Source organism: Etheostoma spectabile, chromosome 12 (genome assembly GCF_008692095.1).
Source record: "Etheostoma spectabile isolate EspeVRDwgs_2016 chromosome 12, UIUC_Espe_1.0, whole genome shotgun sequence".
Lineage (NCBI taxonomy): Eukaryota > Metazoa > Chordata > Actinopteri > Perciformes > Percidae > Etheostoma > Etheostoma spectabile.
The window spans coordinates 28,704,600-28,724,360 of NC_045744.1; the positions used below are offsets into that span (position 1 = coordinate 28,704,600).

At 41.5% G+C, this 19,761-nt stretch overlaps 1 protein-coding gene across 2 annotated transcripts in view; it reads right to left on the minus strand.

Moving 5' to 3' along the window:
- Window positions 1-19,761, minus strand: part of lig1 (ligase I, DNA, ATP-dependent) — a 73,090-nt gene that overhangs the window by 29,370 nt on the left and 23,959 nt on the right. For both annotated transcript variants that reach the window (XM_032532425.1, XM_032532424.1), the window contains exons 15-19: window positions 16,613-16,712; window positions 16,341-16,426; window positions 15,328-15,443; window positions 13,090-13,185; window positions 5,200-5,310 (exon numbers count right to left, since the gene is read on the minus strand). In XM_032532425.1, the coding sequence (XP_032388316.1) occupies window positions 5,200-5,310; window positions 13,090-13,185; window positions 15,328-15,443; window positions 16,341-16,426; window positions 16,613-16,712 (509 nt within the window). The remainder of the gene's footprint in view (window positions 1-5,199; window positions 5,311-13,089; window positions 13,186-15,327; window positions 15,444-16,340; window positions 16,427-16,612; window positions 16,713-19,761) is intronic.

Here is a 19,761-nt window from a genome sequence, read left to right on the forward strand (position 1 = left end):
TTGAGACTTGTTACAAAGAGCTCTTTGATTTCTCTCCTGTTCATGATGAAAGTTAACCGCCCTGCCTATCCTAGGCACTCTACTTCTACTTTTTAAACAGCATCGCACCTCCTCGCTGTGTTCATCCTTCTCTTCCAGCATATTACTTTCTGCTCCTTGACTCCCTTCACTCACCTCTTCTGCTTCTCCATCTCCTACTTCTCCTGCACTTCATCCTGTTTATTCCAAACTTGTTTACTCCCCGTCAGTCTCTAGACTCTCCACACTGCCTTATTAAAGCGTTTCCCCTTCGGCCTCGGTGTAAAATTCCATGACTTTTACATAACTATGCCGAAGCAATATTGAATTCCAAGATTGGGTTACACACCAGCTATTCATATATCCATTACCATGTTCCTGCCTTCATGGCTACAGGATGGTTTCAAACTAGTGATTTACTAAATCAGTTTGTGCCATTAAAATGACAAGGAAGGAGCGTACTGCTAGCAAGATAATATGGATGCAAAAATGCAGTTCTGAAAATAATCAGATTTTTGTTTATGATTTTTAAGAAAGGAAATGCACTCATGTTTCAAGGATTGACACAATGCGCTTAGAGTAACACTGAATGTTAAACTCTACAGGGCCTCTTCATAATAAATGACTTAACTAGTAACAACTTTACTGATGTGTAAATCAGCTCTTAGGTAATCTCGCTTTGCCAGACCTTCCTCCACAGCGCTGCGGAGGAGGGTCTGGCTAGTCCACACAGCATTCTGGGATGGGAGAAATACGTGCTCTTACTTTGGTATTTCTTTTAACCAATCACAATTGTCATGGATGGCGCTGAAACCCAAGGTGCCTCTGCAAAATAGCCTACGGATAATTGGCCAACTTGCAGCTTAAAACAGTGAAATCCGGCGGAATTTCCGTCAACAATGGAACAATCCGGTAAGTAGAACGTTGTGGATATAGACAAGAAGCTAGGAAAAGACGGTTGTGATTGGTTTAGAGAAATACAAATAAGCCAGAGTGTTATTTTAACCCTATCTGGGAATAGGTAAGTGGTTTAGCCAGACCAATGTTTCCACTAGAAAAAAATTGGTGCCAGTCATGTGATCTGTAAGGTCAAACAGGAAACATTCCGGTCAAATATTTTTCGGTGTTTATCGGGCTTAAAAACAATTGAAAGGCAGGCTGTTGTGGTATTAATGCATGTTATATGGGCGCTTGTATGTGGACCTGACTGGCTTGATTGTCTACGTGTAAAATGTGAAAACGTACATTCTGCCGTCGGTAGAACAGAGCCTTGTGATGCTTGCTGGAGCGAAAAAGTTCAGCAAACTAGATGCCAACATGGGGTTCTGGCAGATCCCGCTCACGGAAGAATCAGCTAAATACACCATATTCATTACACCCTTTAGAAAGTTCCATTTTAACCAACGCCCTTGCGGCATTGCCTCAGTGCCTGAACACTTCCAGCACATGATGGCTGAGGTTACGGAGGAGCTGGAAGGAGTGGTCTGCCACATTGATGACATACCGGTGTTGAGGCAGGACCAGGAAGAGCATGATGCTCGACTCCATGCTGTGCTACAGAGGCTGGAGAAAGCAGGCATCATCATTGAATGTGGACAAATGTTAACTCTCCACGAGTGAGCAGGCCTTCTTGGGTCACATCATCACGTCTGAGGGCATTTGCCCGGACCCCACCCAAGGAAGACTGAGGCCATCATGGACGTTGATGCATTGTCGTATGGGCTGGGTGGCGTTCTTAATCCAGGAGTTGGAGTAATAATGGAAGCCTGTAGCCTATGTGTCATGGTTGCTTATCCAACTGAGCAGAGATACACACTGTGAACAGTTGAGGGATTTCCTTATAGAAAAAAACAATTTTGCCTGGACACCGATTACAAACCCCTTCTCATCCTACTTAGAGCCCAAGCACTGGATCTGCTGCCACCAAGAATCCAGCGCTTCAGGAGAAGGTTGACGAGTTACTCTTACTCCATGGTGCACGTGCCTGGAAAATCACTTTGGACAGCAGGCACATTGTCGCACTCATCTGTGACATTGCAAATGTCTACAGAAGAACAAATATCCAATGGAAAGCACCAACATCTATTTAGACTATGTCATAGAAAGTCTACATGCAAGTCACACTTAAAGGATGACGCTGTGCACAGAAGGACGCACATGCACATATGCTAAAAGGCTACTGGCCAGAGCGAGCAACACTTACAGTGAAAGACGGCTTACTGCTGAAATACACACGGCTTGTTATACCTGCAGCAATGCGGAACAACGTGCTAGCAAAACTGCATGAAGGACACCAGGGAGTGGAGAAGTGTAGGAACTGTGCTTGTCAGTCTGACTCAGTCAGCAAGTGAATGAGATGGACGCTCAACTGTAGAGCATGCATACAAGAGCAGAGAAATCACAAAGAGACTTATGCTGTCAGAATTACCAGAAAGACCATGGCAAAGGTTGGGGGCATTTTTTGCCATGCATGGCGTTCCTGAGACTTTAATGTCTGACAACGGGGCACATTTTTCAGCCTTGTGGTTTCAGACATGTCACCAGCAGCCCGATGTTTCCAGAGAGTAATGATGAAGCAGAGCAGGCTGTCCAGGCTTTTAGGGACTTTCTAAAAAGAAGCAGCTGACCCCAATCTGGCTCTACTCGCCTACAGAGCCACACCCCTCCAGGGAGGATACAGCCCAGCTCAGCTTCTTATGGGGCAACGTTTTCGCACCACGATGCCGACCGCTCTCAGCTGGGCCTTGTGCTGCCTGACGGCAACCTTTTTGCGGACGGAGAGAAGATGAGGTCAGATACTGAAAACTGCAACAGGCGTCATCGTGTCAAAGCTTTCAGTGCCCTGTTGCCTGAAGAGAGAGTATGGGTAACTTATACAAAGACACCAGAAACTGTGCTTTAGAAACATTCAACTCCAAGGTCCTACATCCTGTGGATGTACCTCAGGGAGTGGTGAGACGCAATTGCCATCACCTGATACCTTTACACACACACACACACACACACACACACACACACACACAACACACACACACACACACACACACACACACACACACACACACACACACACACACACACACACACACACACACACACACACAACAACACACACACACAACACACACACAACACACACACACACACACACAACCACACACACACACACACACGACAGAGGTTCTCCAACACAAGTGTCAGAGCCAAATCCTGAGCAGGCCTGCTTGACACCTGCTGTAACACCTCAACTTTCACCTGCAGGTACTCCCACACTCAAAACTGGATCTGGTAGAGCCATAGTTCCACCTAGACAACTCAACTTGTGAACTATAAAACAATATTTGTTGTAGAAATTACTCTAGTTTTCACTGTTCTAGCATATTTTGAATTGCTTAAATACATTATTTTGTATGATTAATGCATATTTTATAAATATAAGCAAATAAAAAGTGATGTGGAAAAAAAAAAGTTAAAGCCTTTGTTGCCACACTCTGCTCCTGGGGTCCCATCACAGCAGTGCACTTGATGAGACTTGGATGACTCGTGGTCTTTTATTGCCTCTAATTTAAGGTTAGTTGTTCCTCTAACAAACAAATTGTTTTAATTTTCGGAAGACGAGCAGGTTTGACAGTAAGTACAGCGCATGGACTGGTCGTCTGTAAGGTAGGCTATAGGGTTGTGCTGTTGGACAATATATCATTGTCCATCATGATGGAGAGCTTACCATCGTAATGCCACTCGGTCCTCGTAATTTATTTTCTGTCAATGACCGGTAATTAATTTATTAAATTAAATTATGTATCCTTTATTAGTCCCACAAGGGAAAATTACAATTTACACTCTGTTGTTATTACACACAGGCCTGAATTACACACACATGCTCAGGTCCTATACATGCACTAATGGAGAGATGTCAGAGTGAGGGGGCTGCCCATGGAAAGCCGCCCCGAGCAGTTGGGGGTTCAGTGCCTTGCTCAAGAGCACCTTGGCAGTGCCCAGGAGGTGAACTGGCATCTCTCCATCTACCAGTCCACCACCATACTTTGGTCCGTATTTGGACTTGAACCAACCCAACCACCCTACAGACTGAGATACTGCCACCCCCGGTCTGGCAATACCAGACTACATAACTAGAGATGTTGTTGAAATCCAGAATGGAATCCAATTATCAAACCTGAATCCTGTCGAACCCGGCAGTTAAACCTGAACTAATCATTATGTAAGAAATAGTTTTTGTAGAGCGATATGTTTAAACTTATCATGTGCAAATCTCCACTTACTGTACATTAGTAAACACTTCTGTGATAATTAGGCTCAACAACCAGCTTTAAACGTTCTTTCAGAAAAAACCTTTTAGTATCTTATGATGTTCCGAAGCCTCTTTGACCAGTGATGAGTGGTAAAGGGCTGTGATCAGGAATACAAAATGAAATGCCAGTGTCAGTGAAATCTCCAGTCTTCAAACCTGAAAGACTTCTCTCCTAATGTATCCCTCTTCTCCTTTTCCCTCCCTCATTACTTTCCCCGCCTAATGAGATGTAATTAGTCCATATCGGATTTCATCTCCTCATCTGAAATACTTCATTTTAGCGAGAACGCTCTTGTTCGTAAAAAATGTGGATATGTTGTTGCAAAATGCCAGAAGGGCAGTACAATCAGTTTGTGCATCAAACCGTCATCACAAATAATCAGGATTCTGTAGTGGCGGTAACGGCATGTAGCAAAATAAATCATCGGGATAATCATTTTCATCATCATGTTCTCCATTTTGGCACTCTGTGTGTCCCTTTCCTAATTTTCAAGGAGGCCATCACACAGGCAAAAAGACAAGGCAAAAAAGGAGCACTTTCCCTGTAATGTGATTGGTGTGGCGGGAAGAGGCCGCTATTCTGATCTAAACTGAAAGAAAAATCTCTCTCTCTCTGATCCATTTGACTCTTCTGTCTCTTACTTTTCAATCTCCCCCTCTTTCTGTCTGCATCTTCTCCCTCTTTCTCCGTCTGCCGGATGATTTCACTCCATTATCTACCTCTCCCCCTTCCATCTAGTCTTTATCTCTGTCTCGTTTTCTCTCATCAACCTTTTCACTTGTTTTTTTTCTTCTCTCTTTTCTTCCCCCTTTTTAAATCACCCAAGCATTCCCTTCATCTTCCTCCTGTCTTATTCTGCTCCTCTCCATACCTTTCTTTTGCGGGTGGTGAGGACCTGGAAGGGCTGGATCTGTTTCTTCTCCCGATCCCAGGCCACCGCCTCCGAGTCCAGGACGCACGACACCACAGAGTCCTTCTTCACCTGTTGAAGAAAAAAATGAAGATACAGCAAAAGGGAATTAGAAATGACTAAAAAGATAAGAAAACATATTCAGTAGGGAGGGCTTTTTGGGATTAAAAAAAGAAAAGATAGATTACATTATTTGCCAATCTGCCTATAAGCAACATCTGCTCCAGCAATCAGAGGAGTGTCAGGAAGTTGCATTGAAGTAAACGCAACCAACTTGAAGATGTACAAGTCCAAAACTTGGAGCTTTAAAAAAAAAAAGGCATGAATACAAGCTATTCCATTTTAGACATGTTGAGGCTGTTCCAGGACTGCCAGCTGCCCTTCCATTTGTTGCTTGGAAGTCAACAAAGATGCAAAACTACCACAAAGTAAAATAAAACGACTACAAAAAGACACCAAATGACCACAGAGACCCAGAACGACCCCAAAGAGACACACAGGACAACAAAAAGAGACACAATACGACCACAAAGAAACGCAACACCCCACAAAGAGACAAAAAAAAAAATGTACTTGGAAAACAGGCTTTTAGTTTAAATTGAAAAACATAATATTTTCTTGAGGAAGAACGCCTAACCCCCCGCCAAATATGGCACATCTGTGCTGTGTTCCGGTTTTGTTTTGTCCTCCGCCACGCGCCATAACACACTCAGAGGCGGAGCTTCTTGCTGCCCGACTCACAGGTTAAACTGTCTCTACACAAACGTAACAGAACAAATTTATTAAGCTAGTATCTACTCCAAGCCCTCCTGTAATTAAACTCCATATCTTCTCTTTCTGGTGTTATCCTGATAAAAAAAAAGACCCGTGATGTCTATTTTATTTTTTCCACCTCCAAGATTAATCTCTTGTTTAGGGCTGCAGCTATTGGTGTTTTTAGTAATTGAGTATTCTACCGATTATTACATCAATTAATCGAGTAATCGGATTAGAAATACTTAGTAAGAAAGTAACTAGTAGACATCAATAGTAAATAGGTTTCCCACAATCAAATATGCATCATCGAGCAATATTTTAAATGAGTCAATCCGTTCATAGAATGCTCCGCTTTTGTTTTTTTATAAATGTGTTACATGACCCATTTCTTCTGTAAAGCCGTGCCTGTATCTGGATCGCTCCTCTTACTCTCCGCCCAGCCCCGCCCCCATTCACTCACACACTCCCCAGCAACACAGAGAGACACACCGCCAGTCCACACTTAAGACATTTGTCCGCAGTTTTAATCGTTATTAACATAGCTGTATATTGTTAAGCATGAGAGGCAAACTTGTATTTGGACCAGTGTTTCTGCTGGTAACTCTGCTATCGCGGCCCCCACAGCGAAATTTATCTCCGGCAGAAGCTAAGTTTCCAGAGATTAGTAGCAAACAAACAGTTAGAACTCAAACGGACAGCTTTAGTTTCTTTTAGTTCTGGGTTATTAAGATGTAACAGGTTGTTTGGAAACAGTTAAATATATCAAACAGAACCAGTTATACTGGTAATGTCATTAGGCAAAGTAATACATTAATGTATGTATTTGTATTAATATGGGTAATGCATTAATATTAATTCATAATTAGAAGCATTAGAACACTGTAGTATCTCCCTGGGAAAATTAGTTTTCCCTCATTAATATGCAAAATAATGCAGCAAGGTGCTATGAAATCTCATCAGAGCATCTCCTCTATGCAGGGAATGTGCACTAGTGTCACTCAGGCATAGGTCATGTATTGTGTTTATGGGAACGCGTCAACACATGCACGCACGCACGCACGCACGCACGCACGCACGCATGCACGCACGGCACGCATGCACGCACGGCACGCACCCATGACAACTTAATGCCAGGACTGAGGATGCAAATTTTAAATTCAAGCTATTTCTCTGTCTGCCACGTTGACGACTAGCAATGGATTTTCCTGATGAAAGCTTCATTGAAAAACAACGGACATGAGCTATTCAAAAATAAATGTGATATATTAAGGCTCACACATTAAACAAACAGGGAAAATGTTTCATGCACAGAATTAAAGAAATGATGCCATCACTTGCTCTCTCACTCTTGTAGCATGCAAATGAAGCAAAAGCACCCAAACCTTTCACTCTTTTTAACGGCAGTTTTTTATGCGTTTTTTTTAACCCAAAACCTCACAGTTAGGCAGACGTTATAGTGAGAGACAGCAAATTACAAGAAATACAGGTAAGCGAGTGTAGAGAGAATAAGGAGAACTGTAAGGAGCAGGAACAAATAAAAAAAAAGTGAAAGAATATGTTTTAAAAAGGGAGGGGAATGTGTGGAAAAAGAGTGTGAAAGACAAAAGCTTTAAAAATGTGGAGTCAGGGGAAAATGAGGCAGTAAGAGAAAAAACTAAAAGGTGAGAGAAGATGGCACTCAGGAGCATCGACAGGTAGAAGGTGAAAAAGAGCCAGTGCAGAAATGTAAGGAGTGTGGAGGGAGAGAGAGGAGTGGTGAGAGGGTAAGGGTATAAGAAAGACAGACCAAGAAGGTAAGAAATTGAAGACAGGCTGAATCAAAGTGCTGAAAAAGGATGAGAGGAAGAGAGGTAGAGAGAGTGCATCAGGGAGTTTCAACCTGGCCATGAACACACTATGTAATAAAGCTCGGAGAGCTTTGTATGCAATCAATTGCAAATTTGGAAAAACAAATATCCCTGCAAGAATTTGGCTAAAAATCTACAAATCTTTGATAACACCAATAATGCTTTACGGAAGGAAAGTTTGGGGCCCGATTTTAAAACCCGAATTTAAAAAATGGGATACAACTCCTGCTGAAAAATTACAACTGGAATTCTGTAAAATGATTCTAAAAGTTCACCCGAACACCCCAAACAATGCATGCAGAGAAGAACTCGGTATATTCCCTCTGAAAATTGAAATTCAAATCAATTAAATTTTGGCAGCATTTAAATCAAGCTGATAAAAATTCCATTGCATACAAAGCTCTCCTGAGCAACCAGCAGTGTTCATATGGCCCCACCCACCAACATTTTTGTCATGCCAATAAAGCAACATGAAATGGAGAGAGAGACACAGACAGAGAGACAAGGATGAATAAGACAAAAGTGAGAAGAGAGGTGAAAAGAGAGCACCAAGTACTGAGAGAACGAACAGGTATCATCAAGAAGTAATGAAGAAGAAAGGAGAGAGAGGTGATTAGACGGAGAGATAGGTGGACACTGAGAGCAATGAGGTGAGAGGGAGAGACAAGGAGCCATGTAGCTTTTAAAGTTCTGAAATGAAAAGGAGCAACAAAAAAAAGAGAAATGAAAGTCAGTGTGAGAGAAACATAAGAGGGCAGATGTTATGTGAAATGATGAGAAACTGTGTGTGAGAGAGAAAGAATGGATAAAAATGAAAAGATGGGGCAGGTAACACTGAAAACTGGAAAAGGTACAAGAACCCCCCCCAAACCTATGGCACTGCTAAAAGCCAACTTGATGAAAAATCCATTGCATTTCCTATAGCCCACTGTTTTGTGGATGTAAAGTGTTCTTTTTAGTATTTTTGGGGCAATTTAATGGCTTCATTACAAGAGATGGCACTGCAGGAAATATGAAAGCGGTGTTGTAGTCGAGACCACCTAAATAAAGTCATCACCAAGACCAGAGTGTAACGAGACCCAGTCAAGACCAAGACCAAGGCAGGGCAAGGCCGAGTCAAGATCAAGACTTTGAGGGGTTGAGACCCATTCAAAACCGAGACCAAGACAGGGCGAGGCCGAGTCAAGACCAAGACTTTGAGGGGTTGAGACCCAGTCAAGACTGGGACCCAGTCAAGACCGAGACCAAGAACAAGGCAGGGCGAGGCAGAGTAAAGACCAAGACTTTGAGGGTTTGAGACCGAGTCAAGACCAAGGCGAGGCGAGACCGAGTCAAGAGCAAGACTTGGAGTGTTTGAGACTGAGTCAAGACCAAGACCAGACCGGTTCCAGACAGCCAGAGCTTCTTCTCCTGTCTCCCAAATTTTCTTGAGAATGTGTGTGAAGGTTATCATTAACAGTAACAAATTTCAAATTAGAAATGAGTCAAGTTATTGTTTGCATTTGAAGCAGGACGTTGTACATCCAATCACAGTAATGAAGTGTAGTTAGACAATGCAGAGGCAGTTTAGTGATATCGCTGCAGTTGTGGTCTTGAAATAAAACCAAGAGTCCTCTTTATCCGAGAAGAGGCCGTGTAAAACTGCAGTGAATTCCGAGACCGTCAAAAAGTTGTATCTAAACCAATCTTAAGACTGATCTTGAGTACTACAACACTGGTTCATGGTCAGTGCCCTAAACCCCTAGGCCACCCAAGTACCCCAGTGGAAAGCTTTCAATGTGAAGCAGTTTTGGTTTGCAGAAGGGCCGGGCCAAAAATCCTATATAAGTATTTTTTTCCGCTAAATGTTCAGTTTTAAGTCAAAGCCACATGGGATTCAAATGCACTTTTGATAAAACTATCATCAAAATAAAATGCAAAAACAAGGTTTCCTTCGACTAGTTCGAAAGTATACAGCTGCAACACATGTACAATGATCCATAATCAAACATTAAACCATATCGATATAAAAATGGTGTCGTCTAATCCCATATCTTGTTTAAAATATTTATTGATATAAGATAAAATAGTGATATACCACCCAGCAACATCAATACCTTAATGATAGAGCTGGGTGATATGTAGAAAATCAAATATCCTGATATTTGATATTGTAGGGTTGACTATTGTTGCTTTCACAAAATATTTACACAATAACAGTTTAAATAAATAATCATCAGTAATGTTGATTTAATGACTAAGAAGGTAAAGGCAAATAATAGAACAGCTAAAGCAGTCTGGTAAGCTCAGAAAATGACATCACTTTACTGTAATGCTGCATTTAAAACCAGGAAAAGACAACGTCATACCACAATATCCAAAATGTAAGACAATTTCTAATATATCTATGTCAATACATTGCCCAGCGCTACTTAATGAAGCTCTGACAGTGCTATAGAAATCGGTAAAACAGAAAAAAAGTATGAAAAGGAACATTAATCTAAATCCAAACAGCATTTTCTCTGGAGTTGTCAGCACGGCCACATACATGTTGAGCCAATCAGTTTTACGCATGACAATGGGTTTTCCTGGCTCAAAATGGGCCTTTGCGGGGGATAACATTAGCACTATACATGAGCATTGAGATCCAGTGAAGCGCCAGCCGAATGTGTACAGTATATACAGCAGTGGCTGTGGATAAGAGCAAGGCTGGCTGCTGAAAATCAGACATTTGTGCGCTTGTGACATTTGTTGTGACAGCTGCACATCGGTCACTTTGCTTCGACCTGCAGTTGCAGCCTCCCATCCTGCAACATTATGCTTCTCCATCTCGTCAATTTTGAAAATGAGGAATGAAATTCACCAGGCACCTCACTCCCACACTATTTTAAAGTCTCATCTGTGACAACTCATGTCAGCCTTGACACAAACAGTAACAATGAATAAGATAGAAGAGAGCAGGCACCCAATGTAGTGAGCACGCTCAGATAACCGCGGGCAAAATGCCAAAGCTTCAGGTGCCGGTGATCTCTTCCTCTCTCCCCACACAAGCACAAGCTCGCTAATTTGGCAAGTCTACCCACAGCTGCAATTAAACGAAAAGTATTCCAGCCATCTACTATGACGAGGAAGTTTACTGACAAGCTGGTTTAAAATTTCCATCCAAAGTAGAGCCCTCTCTCCAAATTTAAAAAGAAAAGAAAAAAGAAATGTAAGGGCCAGTGGCAGCTCTTGAAGACTAAAAGGGGTATGAGGACAAGGAAGGGGGGCTGCACGATATTTTCTTTTATCGTCTACATCGCGATGTGCACATGTGCAATAGTCATATCGCAGGATATGCAATGTTAACTTTTTTGCTGCTTGATTAAAGTAATTACTTTCACTGTTCCCCTTTTACATGATTGTTACCAGCCGACCATTCCCCTGTAGTAATAATAACTTTATTTGATAAATACCTTTTATGGACAAAGTGCTTCACAAGATAAGCATTTGTGTAAATACAGTACAATTCAACAGATAAAAAGGGAAAAAAGAAAACAATTGTTGACTGACCAACCTAAGACTTTCCTGCACTTTCTTGGTGTTGTAATTTTAAACTCCTGTGGATTTCTGAGGACTATGGTTACCTGGTCCTCAGATCTCTGCAGGGTAAATCCAGACAGCTAGCTGGACTATCTGTCCAATCTGAGGACTATGGTTACCTGGTCCTCAGATCTCTGTAGGGTAAATCCAGACAGCTAGCTGGACTATCTGTCCAATCGGAGCTTTTCCGTTGCACAACTAAAACAACCTTTGAACGTGCACATGTTCCAACCCAAACAAGTTCGTACCTTTGCACCGTCCGGTGCTTAGCACCGCCCAAGAAGATTGTGATTGTTTTAAAGAAATGCCAATAAACCACAGCATGGTTATCTCCCATCCTGGAATGCTATGTGGACTAGCCAGACCCTCCTCATCCACAGCGCTGTGGAGGAAGGTCTGGCAACGCAAGACAAGTACAAAGGGGTTTGTTATGGGAAGTGAGGCTTTCCCGTGTGTGTCTGTAGAAAAGTAATGTTACTGTAAGCGGCAGCTGCCGCAGACACAGTGATGCACATGCTTTAACAGGGGTAGTGAAGCTACAGTCACCGAGTTTGTTTTGCTGCAAAAATGAAATATATCTCGTGATTAATGCAACGTTATTGCAATATATGTATACTTGACAGTCACTACACTTTATATCTTTGACTTTATATTTTTGATATTTTATACTGTTATATTCTTATATTTTTTTTGTGTCAACACTGCAAAGGGATTGCTTTAATCTCGTTGCACAAGTACCGTGTACTTGTGTATAATGACAATAAAGGCATTCTATTCTATTCTATTCTAACGGCTCCAGGCCATTTCTTACCGTTGCTAGAAGGCTGCCAGCAGCCAGGCTAAAGTTAATACAGTTAGCCTAAAGAATCAAGGGGTCTGGCCCAACTAATGTTACGGTTCGGAGCAGCAAAGCTGAAAACGTAACACTAATCTACAACAGAAGTCTGTGTCTGAGATAACGTAGTTTACACTGATTTAAGTGTTCTTCTATACACAGTTTGTTGCTAGTGCATGACATGCAGGCTCTGCATGCACAGCCAACTAACAATCACAATCAATGTTGATCAATTTATCAAACAAACAAGGCTAGGCCCCGCTAGTCGACCATAACATCCATGCATTACTACCATCATTCACTTTAGCCTGGCTTGATAGTATTATATGAACACAATGGTGGAATGTCAGTTAAACAGTGTATCTACCTAAGTGCAACTACCTAAATTCCCTCTCCAAAATCACTTCAGAATGGTCACAGTGCTTACTTGCTTTGAGGTTTGTAAAGTGTAATAAAGAATGGTTTAAATAAGAAAAGTTCCTTTTTCATTTTATTTATTCCTTTTTCACATCGCAATATTTATCGCAGGGAAAAAAATATATATTGCAATGTCAGTTTTTCCCCAATATTGTGCAGCCCTAGTAAGTAAGTAAGTAAGTAAGTAAGGGTAAGGACAGGCAAAGGAACAAATACAATTTGAGTGGTTTCAAACTGAGACAGAGAAGTGGGCACAGGGAAATCAGACAAATGACAAGACAGCTTGAGAAAAATAGGCAAAATGTAAGGCAAGTGTTAAAAAGGTAAATGTGTGCAGTTGTTGGCCTGCAGCGCTGTAAAAGCCCTCATCTGAAAATAAAAGCTCAGATCGAGTGTGCTCTCTCTCCTTTCCTGCAGTGTGTTCCAGGGTTTTACCTTGGGAATGCGAGAGATGATATCAGGGTATTTGCTGGTGTTGTCTTCCTGGTTGCGACTGAATACGCGAACCTCGCCACTCTCCAGAATGTGAATCTGTCGGGGGGGGGGGGGGGGGGGGGGGGGGGGGGGGAAGCACAATACAATAGATAAAACTGATACAAGATATAATCCTAATATTGTGTGAATGTTTATATTATTGTTTATTGTGTTCTGTCCTAACTTTGTTATTGAAACTTTCACGCCAATAAAGCCCCCTTTGAATTGAATTTAAAAAAAAATACAAAATCTAAACTATGTTCATATTATAAGTGAAAGCTCAGATTAGATGATAAAGGCTGATAGATGGATGTGTGAATAACACATGAAATTTAATTCACTGCCAGGGCCCAACATGCCAAGATCAGACAACAACTGTTGAGAGGGTCACTATGTCAGACTGGGTGATCACATGGTGATAAAGTTTTGGCAGACTTGGATCAGGGCCAATAAAAGCTACTGTCACGACTTGTGTCAGGTACATTGATCCACTTCACTGACCCAGCTGACAACAACAAAGTTAGTTTCAGTAGGTTAATACATTTACACATACATACATTTTAGGGCTGCAAGCAACAATACATTGGTCAACAATCTTTGAGATTAATCAATTCATTGTTAGATTAATAAAGTGTTGTGAAATCCCAAATCTTTCAGTCACATTTTATCAATTGAAACAAGTTTAAATTTGGCATTAAAGACGTCAAACCTTACGATTCTTTCACTGGCCATTTCAAGCTTTATCTCAAACCATATAGTGCTAGTTGCGGCCATCTTGTGGTAAGTCATGTCCCGTTGTCCTCAGCTTTTCCTTTCCTACCAGGTTATTTTCTTTCTTTAATCATTTGTCCTTTCGTAATGTAAATTGTCGCCATCTACGATGTAATTTACAGTGAACTAACTGTATTGTTGTGTGCATGTTTGTTATCACGTTCCTATTTTAGATACATTAACATTTAGATACATTGTTTCATTCTATTTTAGTGTGCATTATTCAAAACTTGGCCAGGCACAACAAATAATTTTTTTTCCCCCCACTGATAAATAAGCACTGTCTCTGATAAATAGAGTCATACAATAGAAAGAAAAACACCTACAACCACTAACATGACTCATTAGCAGGGACACACACTACCAGGAATACATAGCTATTTTTGATTCATCAAATGACACACACACACACACACACACACACACACACACACACACACACACACACACACCACCACACACCACACAACACACACACACACAACACACACACACACACACACACAACACACAACACACACACACACCACACACACACACACACACACACAACACACACAACACACACACCACACACACACACACACACACACACACACACACACACACACACACACACACACACACCACACAAACACCTCGGCTGCTCTGCGGTACTGTTACTGCAGTGAGACCAGAGAGAGAGAAAAAGAGTGTGTGTTATATAGTGATCAGTTCAGTATATAATCTGTGACACCTATTGTATGTATTTAATATGTGATATGTACTACATATGACTTTTCTGTAAAGTGTTTTGGCAACATGTTTACTTTGTTCATGCAAATAAAGAAATTGAACTGAGAGAGAGTGAGAGGCAGAGCCCGAGAGTGAGAGAGAGAGGACGTCATCTGTTTCGCTTACTGTGTCCATGCTCTCTCCGTTTCTGTCTGCTCATTTCTCTTCTAATTCAACGCAGTTCAAAGGCACTTTATTGGCATGACTGTTCAAAATTAACAATACTGCTGAAGGGGGTTACATTACAATCTCTCCCTTGCTGTGTCTCTCTCGAAATTTTCGTCAGCCACACTGCTGTCTCCCATTCTGTGTACGTGTTCCTTTTTTTCATGTCTCGCCCCCCAGTCCACGATGGCAGAAGTAGCTTTCTCTGCCTACAGGCCCAGAGCAAAAGCAGCACTACTGTTTATCTTAAAAGAATACCAGCACACACACGCAGAGGGGGGGGGGGGGAGAGAGAGAGAGAGAGAGAGAGAGAGAGAGAGAGAGAGAGAGAACACACAGCAGGAGTCACAGAACAGCAATACCTCATACTCAAAGAACACAGCCCAAAGGTTTGTGCCTCCAAAATTCAGCAGGCATTTGTTCGGTGCCAAACGCAAAGAAAACAAACAGTTGCACTTTGTCACTTTGGCCACCGACGTGCGCACAAACCTGTGCTCGCTCTCCATCGTATTTGTATTCGCAGGTGAACGCCGCCTCGTCAAACCTCTTCATCACCTCGCCGACGCCCTTGGTGGGGTGAGCCAACATGGGTCTCAACGGCACACCTGGGAGAAGAAAGTTGGTGGGAGAATTTGAGAAAATAAACTGAGAAAAACAGCGGGATACAAAAGACAAAAATATAGTCATGCATTTTTCAAAAATTCTAAATAGTTGACAAACTAAAATGCCCAGAAGAAGTTTTCTTCATTGGCCACTTTGTGGAGGAGGAGGAGGAGGAGAAGGGGCGGGGCTCTTTCCAACAGGCCGCCAGGTTATGACAGCAAGGCAGATCTCGGATATGTTTTTGCAACAACAACAAAAAACGGAAGCTGCAAAATGTGCGTCAATGACACATTCCCACATCAGCACCAACTGTTTCTGTGACAAAACCACAGTTAAAATTTGTTTGTTTTCACACTCATTTGGCCCTAATATGAAAGTTCTCTGACTCACATCCCCTTGGGCTGCACTGCTAAATTAAGCATCAAAAGCAGCAAAGGAGTGATTTAATGAAAGACACCAAACGCCTTTGATTGAAGCTTACAGCGCCAGATATGATAGGACAGTTAACTTTGTGTTCAAACTAGCCGGTCCAAAAAATTTACCAGCTCCTTTAACAACCATCTCGCATTTTAGAACAGACCAGCGCTCTGAATAACGATTGTTTCTGTGCCAGAATAGCTGCTAGATGTGTCTCGCTGACCAACAACGGCCAATTTAGTTTCCCAATTTAGTGTTCAGATGGTGGTATTCATTTTCTACCTTGGTGCCAAGGCTCCTTATCACAAATTGCTTGACAACCATAATTAGGCGCTAATCCTTAGTTTAGTGTTGTCTTTTATCGTTCCGTGATAAATGAGTCAACTAAAATAATTCACTCAACTCCACTAAGCGGATCAATAAACACACACCAGTCACCGCTTTGGATCTCATAGCCTTTCTGCTCCTGACTGGTTGCTTACCTGGAGTGAGCTTGCAGTGATTGGGTAGCTCGTCTATGCCTTCGTTTAGCAGAACAGGGATGATGACGTCGTAATTGGGCATCTCACTGGATGGGAGAGCGTGGGGATTGAGTGGGAGATGGGAGAAAAAAAATCAATATCATCTAAAATGGAAGTGAGAAGAATGAGTGAGGCAGAATGAGCGATGGGGCTTGAGGGGGATGAGGCATTGTAGTGGTGCAGAGGAGAGACTATAAAGTGAAAGGAGATGGTTTTGTTTAGGCTTGGGTTACCAGTAAGTCTGTTTGAGAATGAGACTCTTCTCTTCGATCCAGGCCCGCCTGCTCTCAGTGCTCATACCCTTCCCTGCGTCGATCACAGCGGGAGGGAAACCTATAAAGGAGAAGGGGGGGGGGGATTTCAAAGAGATCTGTGTAAGTGTGAATCTTTGCTGGATGAAAGTTCAGGCGCACTTTAAAAGCCCGAGAATACACAAGACTTAACAGCCGCACAATGCCTTGTGTACAGCTGTGTGTCAGTTTCCTACAATACTGGGTGGACTCAACCTACAGATGTAAACTACTCTAAACGGACAAACACTCACAAGCTGAGTGTTTTCAAACCAGTGTGCAATATTCTTAATGTGCAATTTTTCAAACACATTTTAACAACTTCATTTATCTATTTATTTATATACTTATTATCTTCATGTGAACGTTATAGATGAAGGTGAGGAGAGAATGTGTTCTTTCCTTTGGTTTAACTAGCGGCTCCTTACAGATGAAGCACTCTGAATTTCATTTTTAATGATGCAATGACAATAAAAGCATTTTATTCTTTTCTAACTGCAGTCCCACTGTGGTTTAAATGGTTGAGACAATATTGAAGAGTGAAGGCCAAATTAATCATTTTATTTCCCAATTCAACGTTAATATTTACAATAAATTGAAAATTTGACTGAACACTAATTCATCTGAATTAATTATTCACTGTAAAGATCCACTTCAGAGCTACAAACTATTTGCTCTGAGTTGCCCTGCATGATTAAATTAAAAAAACATTTCCAGAGCAGACCACAGATCAATATAAAGCCTCTGGTCTAATGGACTTTTATTAAAGCATACCTCCAGTCATGGGAAAGCCACTAACACTAATAAGTCAGGAATTCATTTATTTCATTTGGTGTAGTGGATGTTGGTGAGAGCAGGTCGGATCAGTGCTGAAAGCAGGTAGTCAAAACCTCCTCCACAAAGTCATGAAATCAGCATACAGTCCCTGACAAAAGTCTTGTCGCTTATCTATTTTGTAGAAACACCTGCTATTAACCTGACTTTTAATTAATCAATTGGTGTTAGAAATAGCTCATATGAAAAGCTAAAACCCTCCCAAATGATGTTCAATGCACTGAATAAATTAGTGCACTAAATAAAGATTTATTATTTAAACAAGACAGAAAGGTCAAATTTTGGCAAGACATGAGTTTTGTCGCCTATACATAAATTGAACAAATTTACTACAAATACTTAAAAAATGTCAGCAAATTAAATAGTGGTGCTGTGAGATTCAAATTAATATCTTGTATGACTTCCATAAGCTTGAAGGACTGCATCCATGCGGTTTGGCAAGGACATACAATGTATTGAAGTCATCAGGAATAGCTAGGAAAGCAGTCTTGCATGCCTCCAGAGTTCATCAATATTCTTTGGGTTGGTCTTCCATGCTTCCTCTTATCCTACCCCACATATGCTCAATGATGTTCATGTTGGTGACTGGGCCGGCCAATCCTGGAGCATCTGATCTCTTCGCCTTGAGGAACTTTGAAGTGGAGGATGGAAGATGCGATGGAGCACCATCCTGCTGCAGAATTTGGCCTCTTTATGGTTGGGAATATAAGAGGTAGCTAAGATTCTTGGTATTGAGACTATTGATGTTGCCTTCCCCTGCAGAACTCTCGCACACCCCCATACTGGATGTAACCCCAGACCATGATTTTTCCGCCACCAAACTTAACTGTTTTGGGTGAATCTGGATCCATGCGGGCTCCAGTAGGTCTCCTGCAATATTTGCGGCAACTGTGGTGTAACTCAACAGAAGATTCATCTGAAAAATCCACTTTCTTCCACTTCCCAGCGTCCATCTTTTAGCAGGCTATGGGCCTTGGCAAATGCTACATGGTTTTTCAATTGTCTTTGTTTTAGTGCTGGCTTTGGGCACTGATTCGACCATGGAGGCCATTTCGAGACAGAATCCGACAATTGTTCTGGTTGACACAGGACTTCAGGGGACCAGGTCTGGTGGAGCTCTGCTGCAGTGGAAAATGGGCTGCCTTGGATTTTCGAGCCAACAAACGGTCCTCACGCAGTTGTCTTGCGGGGTCTACCGACTGGGCTTGTCAAAAACATCTCCGTGTCTTCAAATGTTTTTTATCCCCATACTTGACGCTGAGACACATTGAAGGGTCTGTCACATCAGCAGTGGATTGGTCTTCAGCCCTTGATAATCAAAACTTAGTCTCAGGGTGAATCTTAGGCAGTTTGAGATGTCTAGTGCAGTTGATGTGAAGGTCTAGTGTACTGGGGTTGTTTTTAACACCGAGACCTAATTGATCCATTATAGTCCAGGTGAAGCTCATATGACAAGGCGACAACACTTATGTCTTTGCAAAAATTGACTCAATGGGCTTTACCAAGCTGTGAATATTAGAATACTTTTTGACAGTTTCTTTTGCACTGAAACATTATTACAAAAGCTGTGGGATTAAAATGAGCCATTTCTGTAAATAAATCTTGATTAGAAATATATTTCAGCGGCACTTCAGGTCAATTTGTACACAAGCGACTGTATTGGTGATGCGTCAATTTCATACCCAATCACATACTTCAAGATTTCCATTTTTGTTAAGGTTTTCTTTTTGTTCAACATGTGTTGACATTTAGTCATATATTGGTAATGTTTGCATATTCATTGTTTTAAATTCCATCTGAGTGATCCATTTATTAGAATTGTATAGAATATTTGAACACAGCTTTAAAGCTTTAGTGAGTAACTTTTTGATATTTATGAACGTCCGTTACATTTAAGCCATTGCCAAGAGAGTTGCTATAAAGCTAATTAAGACTTTCAGCTCTACATAACTCTCTCTGTATTTCTCAGTATGGTTATGTTCAGAAGATTCTTTAGTGTGACAACCAGAACTTTTATCAAGTAAACTGGGTGAAACACCAGCTTCTCCAGAGACAGGGACAAAATTCACACTAATATGAAGATAAAGCAGTCCAAGTTTCACAAATTAAGTTTGTTGTCTTTTTAGTACAAAGTTCTCTCTTTGTGTTTTTACTGGACAAGGTTTCCTGGATGAGCTGTGGTTGAAGGATTGTAACACAAAAAGGGATTCTGTACCTTAAAAAACAAAATCCAAACTGGTTCTATGTACACATGACTA